General features: G+C 39.8%; 1 protein-coding gene across 4 annotated transcripts in view; it reads left to right on the forward strand.

Moving 5' to 3' along the window:
* sltm (SAFB-like, transcription modulator) overlaps window positions 1-9487 on the forward strand; it is a 52458-nt gene extending 42971 nt beyond the window's left edge. For 2 of the 4 annotated variants that reach the window (XM_052040634.1, XM_052040635.1), the window contains exons 18-21: window positions 684-1067; window positions 1827-1974; window positions 2301-2467; window positions 8391-9487. In XM_052040634.1, the coding sequence (XP_051896594.1) occupies window positions 684-1067; window positions 1827-1974; window positions 2301-2467; window positions 8391-8526 (835 nt within the window). In that variant the 3' untranslated portion in view covers window positions 8527-9487. Of the gene's footprint in view, window positions 1-683; window positions 1068-1826; window positions 1975-2300; window positions 2876-8390 lie in introns of those variants that run through there. The other 2 variants (XM_052040636.1, XM_052040637.1) reach the window with 2 other exon arrangements.
* Window positions 9488-12717: the final 3230 nt, after the last annotated feature.

Genomic DNA, 12717 nt, shown 5'->3' on the forward strand with positions numbered 1-12717 from the left:
AGATGCTGCCTGACCCGCTGAGTTCCTCCAGCACTTTGTGTGTTCCTCCAGATTCCAGTGTCTGCAGTCTCTTGTGTCTCCCAAGTACTTTATCTAAATGGCAAGTGATTGCAGAGCTCTGAGACGTAAAGATGTCTGGGTATTCTAGTGCATGATTACAAAAGGCTAGAATGTTGGCTTTGCAGTTAATAAGGAAAGCTAACAGAATTTTATATCTTATTTCTTGGATAATTGAACACAAAAGTAGGGAGGTTATTGCCTCTTATGTAAGGCATTGATAATATCTCACTTGCTGTAACAGAATTGGTCTCCTTAATGATGTTAATCTGCTGGAGGAAGTCAGAGGTTAACTAGACTAAAACCTAGAATGGGTGGGTTGTTTTATGAGGAAAAGTTGGATCGGCTGGGTTTGTATCAGATGGAGTTTAACAAGTTAGAGGGAACGTGGTTGAAACATGTAACTGAGGAGTTTTCACAGGGTGGAAGTGGACTCTAGAGAATCTAGAATTAGGGATCATTTTTTTTTAAATGAGGGTTGTCTTTTAGGATGGAGGGGACACTGCTGTTTCCAACAATTGCTTTAATCCCTGAAAGAGTTTGTTCATACACAAACATCCCTGCTACTGAACTAAGAAGGCTGGTTCATGAAGCTAATTCAAGTTGTTAATCCCTAAACTGAACAGGCGAGGAGATCGTTACAACAATCAAGGAGATGGGAAAAAGAATCGTTCTGGTAGTCGCAGAGAGGATCCTGGCTATAACAGATATCCAAAACCATATAGTGATTCCCGAAGACCAAGTTCTCAACAAAGAAATGAACTTCATGGAAATAATGAGCGGAGAGAAATCCGGGATCGAGATGACCGTCGAACTGTAACAATTGAGGATCGGTCAGGAGGCACTAGGGGTCATAACCATCTGGAAAAGATGTCACCGTCAAGAAGCTTTCCTGATAGAGCTAGGATGGGTGACCATGGAGTCCACCACAGTCGACCAAATCATAATTCTTCTAGACCCAATGATTGGAAGCCAAGTGGTGGTATGGGCTCCACAAAACGCGAATTGAGGTAATGTTGAAATACTTTGCATATATCTTTGTATTGTGCACATAAAGGGTTTTCTTTTTCACAATTGACTTTCACTTTTGGGCTCATTTTAACATTCTAAAAAGCCCTGTCATTTCAAAAAAAATACAAATATTTAGAATTAAAAAAAAGTGATTTCACATGTAAGATCAGTCAGATTTATTTACAGCAATAACCCCCACAAAAATTTTAATAGAAAAAATGTGACTGACTGGACATTTGCTTTTACTTATGGGTTTACTTCCAGTAATTCAGTGAGATTGCTGCAATGAGGATTTATTTCTGAATTAGAATTCAGAATTATAAGGTTCACTGGGACTCATTGATATGTTAATTGGGATCATTATCTTCCTAGTTTGAGAAACCAAAGCTGGTTTAAAGGTATTATGAAAAGCTTGGATTTACACCTGCTGTTTTTCAAAGAATGTATCTTGGTTCTTTTACATTACTTTGGGGGGGAAAAAAAAATTAATGCTGCAGAATGCTGTATTCTTTTCCATTAGTCTGAATAAGTCTCAAATAAAATTCCCTAAAAGACACTCTAGGAGTAATGGATTTGTATTTCTGAATTAATTGGATTAGACTTTGTTCTGATCTATTATTGCATACCTGTTAGCTGGTTTTTAACTTTGAGGTTCATTTGTGGAACACTGGCTGATTAAAACTAATTACTGCTGGTAAATTTAACTTGAGTTACTTAGAAATCATGGGGAAAATGTTAACTAATTTTTGACAATTAAGGAATTCAAGAGAGAGAGAACGGATACGGCCAGAGAGGTCCGGACAGAATATGCGAAGTGGCCCACCAAGTGGTCACAGCAGTATGGCTGGGTACAGTAGCCGAGATGGAGGAAGGCCTTCTATTGGGGACAGAAGTAATAATCCTCAGGTAGAGAACCATTAATTGGACTTGATAGATGATGCATGTGGGGCAGTTTTGTTCTATATAATTTCCTTTAAACTTTAAATCATGGTGTCTTTCTAATGACCTCCTAAGTAACATGGTACCAAATATGTTTCCATTTGGGATAGTTGTTCCATAGAAAATAGTTCCCACTGTGTTTGCATAATGTCATTGCTGGGGCGGGTGATAAATGTCACAGTTTATTTTTGACCAGTGGAAATTTAAAGGGTATAATTTTGCGATGAGGCAAAAAAATTGAAATTAATCTGAAATATTATTGTATTCAGATTTATTGCAACCTCTCTTCCCAGGCATCTCATTATCATGAAAACAGACATGTAGTGATAGAACGTCATGGTCGAGATACAGGAGGCCCACGGAACAGTTGGCATTCTGGACCCAATTCTCAAGGCAGTGGATATCAAGACATGCGGCGAATGAGTGACAATCGTGGTCCTGGCATGATGCCACCGTCCAGGTACTAAAGTTGCATTCTGTCAGCTATTCTGGTTGCCTGTAACTTAGAATGTGTATTGTAAATAATCTAATATTCTCTACGGTATATTGCATTTTTGACTGGTTTTATATTAAACAGACTCACTCTTTCTGACGACCTATTTGAATTAAGTGTGTTACTTGTGTTGAATTTTTTTTTTGGATAGGTACTTTTGTGATGCCTATTAGCTATTCATAGTAAAAGGTTTGTTCATAAATGAGTATAAATTCAACATCAAAGAATGCAAATCCAGGAAGATAGTTTGTTCAATCATTTAGTCAAATGTTAAGGAGATGATAATTGTATCTATATTGGCAAAATTACATTAAACATGTTTTACTGTATTTTAAAAAAACTTGTTTCCAGTACATTAAAACCATTCTCAACTAATAATGTGTATTGTTTCCATTTTTATACCTTTTTGCTTTTGTAATATAAAATAAGTGTTCTGAATATAAGCAGTCTGAAAACGTACAGTTGTACTTAATTACATAGGGCTAGAATTATCGTCCTTTACATTCATTGGCAACCGAACTATGCAGTACATCTTGGAAGAGGCAGGGCTGGGAAAGAAATTTTACACCAATGATTTTCTGTTTCCTGTCTTTGTATGGAACTCCTTTCCTCTTACATTTTCTTAGATTTTGATGGCTGTAATTTGTGGGTAGTCTGTAGACTCGTGTTTGATTCCAATACATTTCTTCATTCAAGATTAGTTTTTTGCAATTATCGCCAAGCATGACTGGTGTCTTTTATCTTGTTCAGACACGAAAGGCTGTGGAAATATTAAATTAAAATTATCCCATACCATCTATTTCTCTTCTCATTTTTCTCAGCCTAACTATAACCACTGTGGTGGATGGCTGCACTCACCCCTGGGGCCTTTCCATCTTTATACTGCTGGGTTGGACCACCCTTCTCATTTTCATCTATCCACTCTTACACAAATGCAATGGTTTTGATACTTACTCCCACAATGCGACCTCTGTTTTCTCCAAGGATCTATTTTTGCCCCTCTTTTTTTTTTCTCTCAAATGCTGCTCAAAGACTTTGGCCAAGCTTCTTCAATATGGTGGATAGAGTTAGACCATGGGATACACAGGGTAAGGGCAAATAAAATTAATTAACCTTCTGTTCTTGATGGTAAAATGTTGATGGATGTCGGGTGACTAGAAGAGTGTTTGCAGTGGTATTCTGCAGGGCTTGTAACTGATTCTATAACTTGAGATATTATCATTAATACCTGAATGATTTTAAAGTTGCATTTTGATGCAAAATTTATTGTTACTCACAGGGAGAAAGTAGTTTAAGACAGCAGTGGACCGGTCAGGTTGGCAATAAGTACTAAGAAATGTAGAGGAATAGAAGGTCCTTGGAAAGTGCATTCATAAATTCCTGAAGATGGTAGTATAAGTAGGACATAGTTGAGGTGTATGGGATACTTTACTCTTATTCTATGCCTTGGTGACAAAGCAATGAGATTAATACTTCATCATTGACCTTTCATCATAATGTCTGAAGTGGGGACTGATAGCAAATGTTCAGCTTTGTTTGCAACTCCTCACAAAAAAATAAAGCTATTCGTGCCTGTGTATGGCAAGACCAGGAGAGCACTTGGACATGGGTTGACATGTAGCAAATAACATTAGTGACACAAAAGTGCCAGGATATAGACCATCCACCACAGGAGAAAGCCTAGTCAATGGCATTACAATCTGGCCTTCAATATCCTTATGGTCTATATTGATCATAAATTTAACTGGATGTGCAACAACTCCTGTGGCCACAGGAGTGGTATGAAGGCAATTGACTTGTCTTCCTGCATCTCAAAACCTATCGTCTACAAGGCCCATCAGGAATGAAGAATATCCACCGTGTGCTCGGCTGAGTGCAGCTCCTACAGCATTCAAGCCTGCCCCAATGCAGCACAGTCCACAATTCACCCACACACTGTGGCAGCAGCATGTGCCTTGTACATATGCACTGCAGTTTCTTGCCTGGACCTCTTAAATGTGTGCCTTCTACCACCAAGCAGAACGAAGGCAGCAGGCATGCCGTCAGCTTCAGGTTCTCCTTCAAGGCACACATCAACCTGACTTGGGAAATATCTTGCTGATCCTTCATTATTGCTTGCTAAATCCTGGAATTTCCTACCCAGAAATAGATGGGACTACCATCACACAAAGGTCTGCTGCAGTTCAAGAAGATGGCTTGAAGAAAAGGGATAGTCAAGAGCTGCTGCTTTGCCAGAGCAGCTACATGCTGCCAATGAAATTAGTTACCATAAAAGACTAGTTTGGTTGGTAACCGCATTTACCAGAAAGATTTATTTTAATCTTTCATTATCTGGGCATCACTGGCAAGATGAGCATTTCTTGCCCATGCCGTTTGTCCTTGTGAAGGTGATGGTGAACCACTGCCTTGAACCGTTGTAGTCCTGGTGAAGGTACTGCAGTAATGCTGTTGGGGAAGGAGTTCCAGTTTAGACCTGGCGACAATGAAAGAACACCAATACATTTACAAGGAAGGTTACATGCAACTTGTTGAAGAATGTTCAACTGCTGATGTTCCTGTGTGCATTGAAGCCCTTGCCCACCCTTATGATGTGGATTTGGCAGGAGCCCAGCTGAGTAACTGCGGTGTATTTTATTGATGTTACCCAATGTTGTCATTATGTGCTAGTTGGGGAAGGAATGAATGTTAGTATTTGATCAGTTTCAGAGAAGACGACGATTTTACCAGGACTAGATTATTTGACTTGTGATAAAGGAGGTTGAAGACAGATTTAATCAAGGTGTATAAAATTGAAGCTGAGAGATTTTCTTTCTATTTGTCCTTCACAGAACTGTGTAACTAGGGGCCTCGTATGTAAGGTAATTGTAAATGAGATCAGAGATAGCTGGTGGGGTATGCCATAAGAAGTGATGGCAGCAAGGACATCACAAGAACAAAGTACCTGGATGAACTCCTGAAGTGATGTAACATAAAAGGCCCTTGAGAACATGGGTGGCTTTTTTTGTTTCAGCTGACATGGACATTCGGGTTAAATAGCTGCTAGTTAGTTCTGCACATTTCTGATTTTTTTTTCCCCTGGAATTTGTCTGACGCTGTGCTGGTGTTTTTGCCAGAGGCAGCTACATAGTACAAATGAATTAAAATCCAAAAAAGACTGAAAAATTATTGACTTTCCAAGAAGGATTTATTTTTATTGTTCAGGATCTGGGCTTCACCTGCCAGGCGAACATTTATTGCCCTTGCAAAGGTGGTGGTCAACTGGTGCCACGTATTGCTTCAGATCACAACTATACCATCACTAACACTATATTGTGATCTCCATCACCTTCACAACTCTGTTCAGGCTTCAGCTTATCCCTTGATACACTCATGCTTTGTTCCCTCTAGATTTTAATATCCCAATGCATTTCCAGTCTTGCTTTATTCTACCCCCACAAACTGGTGGTCACTCAAAATTCTGTTGTCCATTTCCTCATTCACCCAATTCCCATTCACCCATCTGATGACTTATACTGACCTCTGATTAAGCATACCTCCATTTGAAAATTCTCATCCTTGCAAACCCTTCTGCAGCATTCTCGCTCTTATCTTATTTCCTTGCACCGTAGAATGCTCTGAGATATCTGTGCTCCTTCAATTCTGGCCTCGAGGTAAGCCTCACTTTTAATCACCCCAGCCATGCCTTCAGCTACCATGATTCTCAGCACTTTAATTTCTTCCCTGAACCATTCCACCTCTCTTGCTTTTTCCTCTTTTAAGACACTCCTTAAAGACTTGGCTTGTTAACTATTAACAACATTTCAAATTGAAGAGCTCAAGCTATTTTCCTGCATTAAAGGAACTATACGGATACCATTATTGTTGTTGAGCATTAAGATTCATAACTTAATGGCTGAGATATAAACAAGTTCCAGCATATAGTACATTATCTGATTCTCTTTTTCTTTGTAATTGATGTGAGGTGAGGAAGGGCAATGTGTAAGAGTAAAACGGTAATTAGCACCACAGGTGAGCATTTTGCTACTCCAGTTGAGAATGGTTAATTTCGCAGCCTAGCAGGTCAAATCTTGGACCTTGTTCCTCTATCCCAATACATAGCCACTGAGGGGGATAAACTGGAAGATGGTGAAACATGGGATATTTTCTGAAGACATTGTGCACCAGGATTCATATTCAGAATTGAATTTAAAAATCTCAGTGCTCCTAGTTGAGTTCTACTGCCCAAGTTTTAATTTTATTTTGACAAGTCCAATGGCATTCATTCCTTAGAAAGGATGTACAGGTTCAGCCTAGTTAAAAAGGTGGCATCTGAAACATTTTGGAGCCCTTTAAAGTTCATTTATTTGAAGGGCCTGTGGGCTTTATTGGTGTGAACAAAAGGAATCTTATTTCACTACAATCAACTGGTTTTGGATTTTGTAATTTAATTCGGAGAGGATATGAGACAGGAACAAGATGAGACAGTTTTCTCTCCACTGTGTGCCAGTCAATATGGCAGGTCTCAGATCGTCTGATTTGGGTACTGATTTTTGCTTCCTCCTTTAACTGGCTGGTCTGCAGACCTTTGCCTGATGTTGTCAAGTCATGAAGCACTAAAGACTGCTTGTTTTTAAGTGTCATTTGCTCCACAACTTTGTAACGTGGTAACAACAGGTGTTTCCTTCCTTTTTAGAACGTGCTCACCCACTTGAAGCGGATGAGATTACTCAAACTCATTCTCTGTAAAGCAGTTATACTAAAGAGAGTTACATTCATGATCTGTGTGGACTGTGTTCTCCCACTAGGAATGGGAGCAAACCATCTAGTTGCTTGAGCCTATCACACCAGTCATGATTGATTTTGCTAACCAGTCTCTATTGATCTTGGAAATTAACATCCTCTCACTCTCCAAGTAGAAGCCTTTCTTACCTTTGCTTCTGAAAGCCCGGCTAATGTTTCAAACCATGATGCTCCTCACTGACTGCTCAGTTTGTGACAATGCTTTCTCTCTACTAGTTCCTCTCAATTTCTTCAAATGAATCACCTTACAGTGAATGGAACCCTCGTTTGTATAATGTTGCCTTGTAATTTAACCCTTGATGTCCAGGCATAATTCTGGGAAATCTAATTGCATTCCTTACAAGGTCAATACATCATTCACAAGGTGAATGCCAAGAATTACTTAGTTGTGTATGACTGTAGTATACCTCTTCCCCACCTTTACTCTAATTCTCTCAGCATAAGGACCAACATTATATTGGTCTTTTTGACATGTTTATAATCTGTCTTTAATATTTTAATAATCTATGCATGTATCTTTAGATTTATCTCTTCCACCTCTTTATCACCGAAAGCTTTCACACTGAATTTTGATGAAACAAACAGATAAAGCCATGTTTGTGCAATTTACAGATGCACTGTCATTTTGCAAGTAGTATTTATTTGATAGTTAAGTGGACACGCTCCTCCACATTCAAAGCTTCAAATAAAAGCATTCCACTTAATTAGCTACCAGTCATGTCAGAAGTGTGTTATTTTTGCTTTTCAAAGGGAGTAAATGCTGCTATCAATACATCTTTTTGTTTCTGCCACACAATAACAGGGCCTCATGGCTTTGTAATGCATTCATTCACTTTCTAAACTTGTGTATTGGGAGTTCTATGTATGACAACATAATTTAGAAGGGAAAGTCTTGCGGATTGTGGCAAGTCCCAAGTGATTTAATTTTTTTTACAGGCTGTTTACATACTAACATTAATTTCATTTTCAAAAACAGTTTTGACAAATGTCATGTTACTAAATTCCTTCTCAACATGTTTTGCCAGTTTTCAGATACAGGAGTAGCTTGATATTTTAGCCAGTGTTGGCTTCAAAGGTTTCTTACTGTTTCTTTTTTCATTGCCCTCTGTAGTCCTGTAGCAAACAGAATTGTGCAGATCACCAACAACACAATGCAAGGAGGCAATGTTTCAGGCTCCAAAGGACTGCATGGATCAGGAGATGCTCGTTTTAAGCCATTCAAAGGGGGTGCTCCACGAAGATTCTAATCTACAGTTGTTTGCAATAGACGGTTTTTGTTTTTAGATTTATCTGTATTTGTAGATATATTCAATCTGTACAACCTACTGTTTTCATGTTTTTTCCCTGTTCCACAGACATTAATATGTCTGTATTTTCTAGAACATGGTTTTGTGACTGACCTTTTTGCTGTTTGTTTTACTTCTGTAGCAGGACAGCTATAGAAAATGGGGGGGGGGGGAAGGAGGAGAAGTCACTTCTGTTTTCAATCGGATTTGTGTAAACGTCTTGTATTGGAAGAGAGCCTGGCAGTGGAACCCCAATTACCTGCTCGTACACAGATTGGGTGGGGAATTCCCTTTCCTTGGATAATGGAAGTTGGATGTTTGACAGGTCTCTACGCTCAGTGAGCCTTTAAGTTTGGTGTATCCTTTGGATGCCCTAATCAAGCTGCTAGCACCATGTAAATCACAGCCAAAAATGGAGCAGTTCTTGCTTATTGACAGCCTTGTCTCCATTCATTTCTTGTCCACTAAATGTCAGCTCTCTGGGTAATAAATATTAACCCAAAGATGTAACCACTCATATACCCAGCTGAATCAAGAATGGTCTGAAAGATTAATTTATAAACTGTAATTGCAATCCCATGAATAATTGCAAAATGCATAAAGGAAGCACAGATAGCTGAGGCTCTACTCTATGGTCAATTATTCAGAAGTTCTTAGAAGACAATTGTGCAATTCACTACTATCTATAGTAATGTAGTTAACTTTCTACATTAATGAACAGGACACAGGGAGGGGCAGCAGGCTCCACCATTTTGCAAAATAGCATATTTATTGAGAATTAATTTTCTACATTTACCAGCCACAATTTAAAAATATTAGTAATTTTTTTCTCAAAGGATTGTTTCATTACAAGTGTATAAATGTGGCATTGATGCTGGGAAGATGTATTAGGTTTTGGAATAAATCTTCATGACATTGTTATCTGAAGTTAAGTCACTTTTTTATTTCCATTTCCTGCTTTGTTAAAATATTTTGATTCACAAACACTAAATTATTCATGTACATATCAAATAAATGAGTTTTAGTCAGGTTTACTTAACCATATTGTTACCATGCACCAATCAGCATCCAAATGCCTATCTCCAAGCATTATGTTATCAAACATTACATTTCATAAAATTGACCATATTATGCACCTGTTATTTTTAAGTACTTCTCTACAGATATAACTTCCCAGAAATTCATCTTGGACAGTGATGGTAAAGGCATTCTGCATCCTGTTAGGGACAGAGAAGATGTCAGCATCCTGTAGAAGGAAAACGTCAAAGAATTTCTCAGTTGTGACATTCTTGACTCTATTCTGTGGTAACCGATCCAGTCCAGCCTTGCTGCCACTGCTGAACAACAACAAGTTAAAGGCTGCATACCAGCTGAAAAATAATAAGGAGCAGATGGTTTCCTGGCTGATGCTCTAAAACTTTTTGGGGGAACTTCAATCACAAACTCACCCCCCTAACTGCCACAGCAGGATATGCCAAGACACCTAATGGGACTGTAATTGTGACCATCTTCAAGCTAGGAGACAAATCCAAATGTGCTAACTACTGAGGGATCTCCCAACTACTTGCCAAGGGAAAGCCAATGCCAGCATTCTTGGCCAAATTCTCCCAGTGGATAAAGAGTTGCTCCCCAATTCTCAAATTGGATTCTATCTGTCTGAAGGCACAATGAACATGGTCATCACCATGTGCCAAATCCAAGAGCAATACAGGTAGCAGCAGCAACTATCATATATATTCCAAACCCACTGGCCGGATAAATGGACAAATGGTCTCGCCCAGGCCAACATCCCGAGTTAGGGACCTTCATTGATTTTGAGGGGCAGGCTATATCATTGCCATGACTAATACCAGACTGTTGGAACTAGCACTCTATTCCATGCTTTATCATAGCAAGAGAGTAGCAGGTGACAGGAAAAGATCTGAGTTTGTTCTCAAAACCTTGAAAAAAAATATAACATCCCCACTGACTTGCAGTAATCCCTGGGCCTTGAATGCTCAAAATGGAGGGGGATCATTCAGGATGGCATTCATTTGTGAGGAGCATTCAGGAGCCCAGGGTAAATGTAGGAAGCACTGCACCACCTCCCAAACTATTCACCCGGGTGTCCCATAAAGCATGTCTGACCTTGAATGGAAGCATATCCCCCTCCGTCTTGAGGGATTGTTTCAGAAGGAAATTGATATAATTGCAGCAGCATGCTGTACCCTGTTTCTAAAATTCCAGTTTGAGATTTAGTTGACAATTAATGACAGCTCTAAAACACACACCCAGTAATAATATTATACATTATACCTCAAAACCACTCACTTCTTCTAATGGATAATTCCTAAACAATCATTTGGTCTTGATGTACAAATGCAGGATGTAAAATGCCAAACAGAAATGGTGTCAATTCAAAATTAATTTGAGGTGAAGCTGCTACAAATTAGGTGATTGTAATGTTTGGAGACAGCATGCATCAATCAGCATCCAAATGCCTAACAATTAAGTCCTTGAGGGAAGTGCATGTTGTGACGAGGACTGTGATTCTTCAATGGGATACAGATAGACTGAGTGATTGGGCAAAAACCTGGCAAATGGAGTTTAAATATTTGAAAGATTGAGGGTTACACAGAACTGGCACAGAAGAGGAAGCCAGCATAGATCAATCATGATCACATTGAATGGTGGGGCAGGGTTGAGGGGAGTGGAGGCCTATCCTTGCTCCTGCTCCTATTTTCTTGTGTTCTTGTAGTCTTATACATGATGAAATGTCTTTTAAAAATAATCTTTTTTAACTGTGGGCCATTGGTGGTGGCGAGGGTGTGAGAGAAAAACGTGCAGTTTCATATGATCTGGCTTGGATTGTACTGGCTGTTGGGAGATCCAGTTTGTCAGTTTTTTGGCCAGCAAATTGGACTGGGTCTAGAAGAAACTGATTTAAAGAGTAATACAACAGTGAAACAGGCCTTTTAGCTCACTGTGTCCATACCAGCTGGTCTTCTGAACTCACACAGATTAAAGGCACACAACAATTAGCTTTATTCAAAATCTTAATTGCAAAGACAAACTACAAACACAGTTTGCACCATATACTGCCTGTCAAGGTACAAGGTGATCAGTCTTGGACTTGTGATACCCAGCCTCCCCTGAATCCCCAAAGCAGGTATCTCCTTTCTCAATGTTGGGCTGTGTGTTCTAGGGTTCAGTAAGGAGTTAAATCCTGTTTCCTGGACCCATCATCCTCCTATTCCTTCCATTCTCCTCCAATGAAGCAGTATCACATCAGTAGTTCAGTCCTGGTCTGACCCATTTCAACTACCTTCGTCCCATCGCAGGTTGCCTCAGTACCACCTCCATTTTCCACACCAATTGTGGAACTTCCAAATTACTGATAATGAGCCAATCAGATACAGAGAAACATGGAAATGATTGCACCTGACAGTTCTTGCAATTCCTCATTCTCCATGTGAGTTTGATGACCAAGCCTCATCACAAGTAGTTCTTATCTTAACTAGGTCTCTAGTTCTCTCTTTTTATCATAGAACCATACAGCACAAAACAGGCCCTTCGGCCCACTGTGTCGTGCCGTCCATCAGACCACCCTCACACTACCTAACCCCTTCCTCCCGCATATCCCTCTATCTCACGTTCCTCCATATGCCTATCCAACAAGCTCTTGAACCTGTTCAATGTATCTGCCTCCACCACCACCCCAGGCAGTGCATTCCATGCACCAACCACTCTCTGGGTGAAAAATCTCCCTCTGACATCTCCCCTGAACCTCCCACCCATAACCTTAAAGCCATGACCTCTCATCTTGAGCATTGGTGCCCTGGGAAGGAGGCGCTGACTGTCTACTCTATCTATTCCTCTCAATATTTTATATACCTCTATCATGTCTCCTCGCATCCTCCTCCTTTCCAGTGAATAAAGCCCTAGCACCTTAAGCCTCTCCTCATATTCAATACCCTCCAATCCAGGCAGCATCCTGGTAAATCTCCTCTGCACCCTCTCCAATGCCTCCACATCCTTCCTATAATGAGGTGACCAGAACTGAACACAGTACTCTAAATGTGGCCTAACTAGAGTTTTGTAAAGCTGCATCATCACCTCGCGGCTCTTAAACTCAATCCCGCGACTTATGAAAGCCAACATCCCATTGGCCTT

Source organism: Pristis pectinata, chromosome 28 (assembly GCF_009764475.1).
Source record: "Pristis pectinata isolate sPriPec2 chromosome 28, sPriPec2.1.pri, whole genome shotgun sequence".
Taxonomy (NCBI): domain Eukaryota; kingdom Metazoa; phylum Chordata; class Chondrichthyes; order Rhinopristiformes; family Pristidae; genus Pristis; species Pristis pectinata.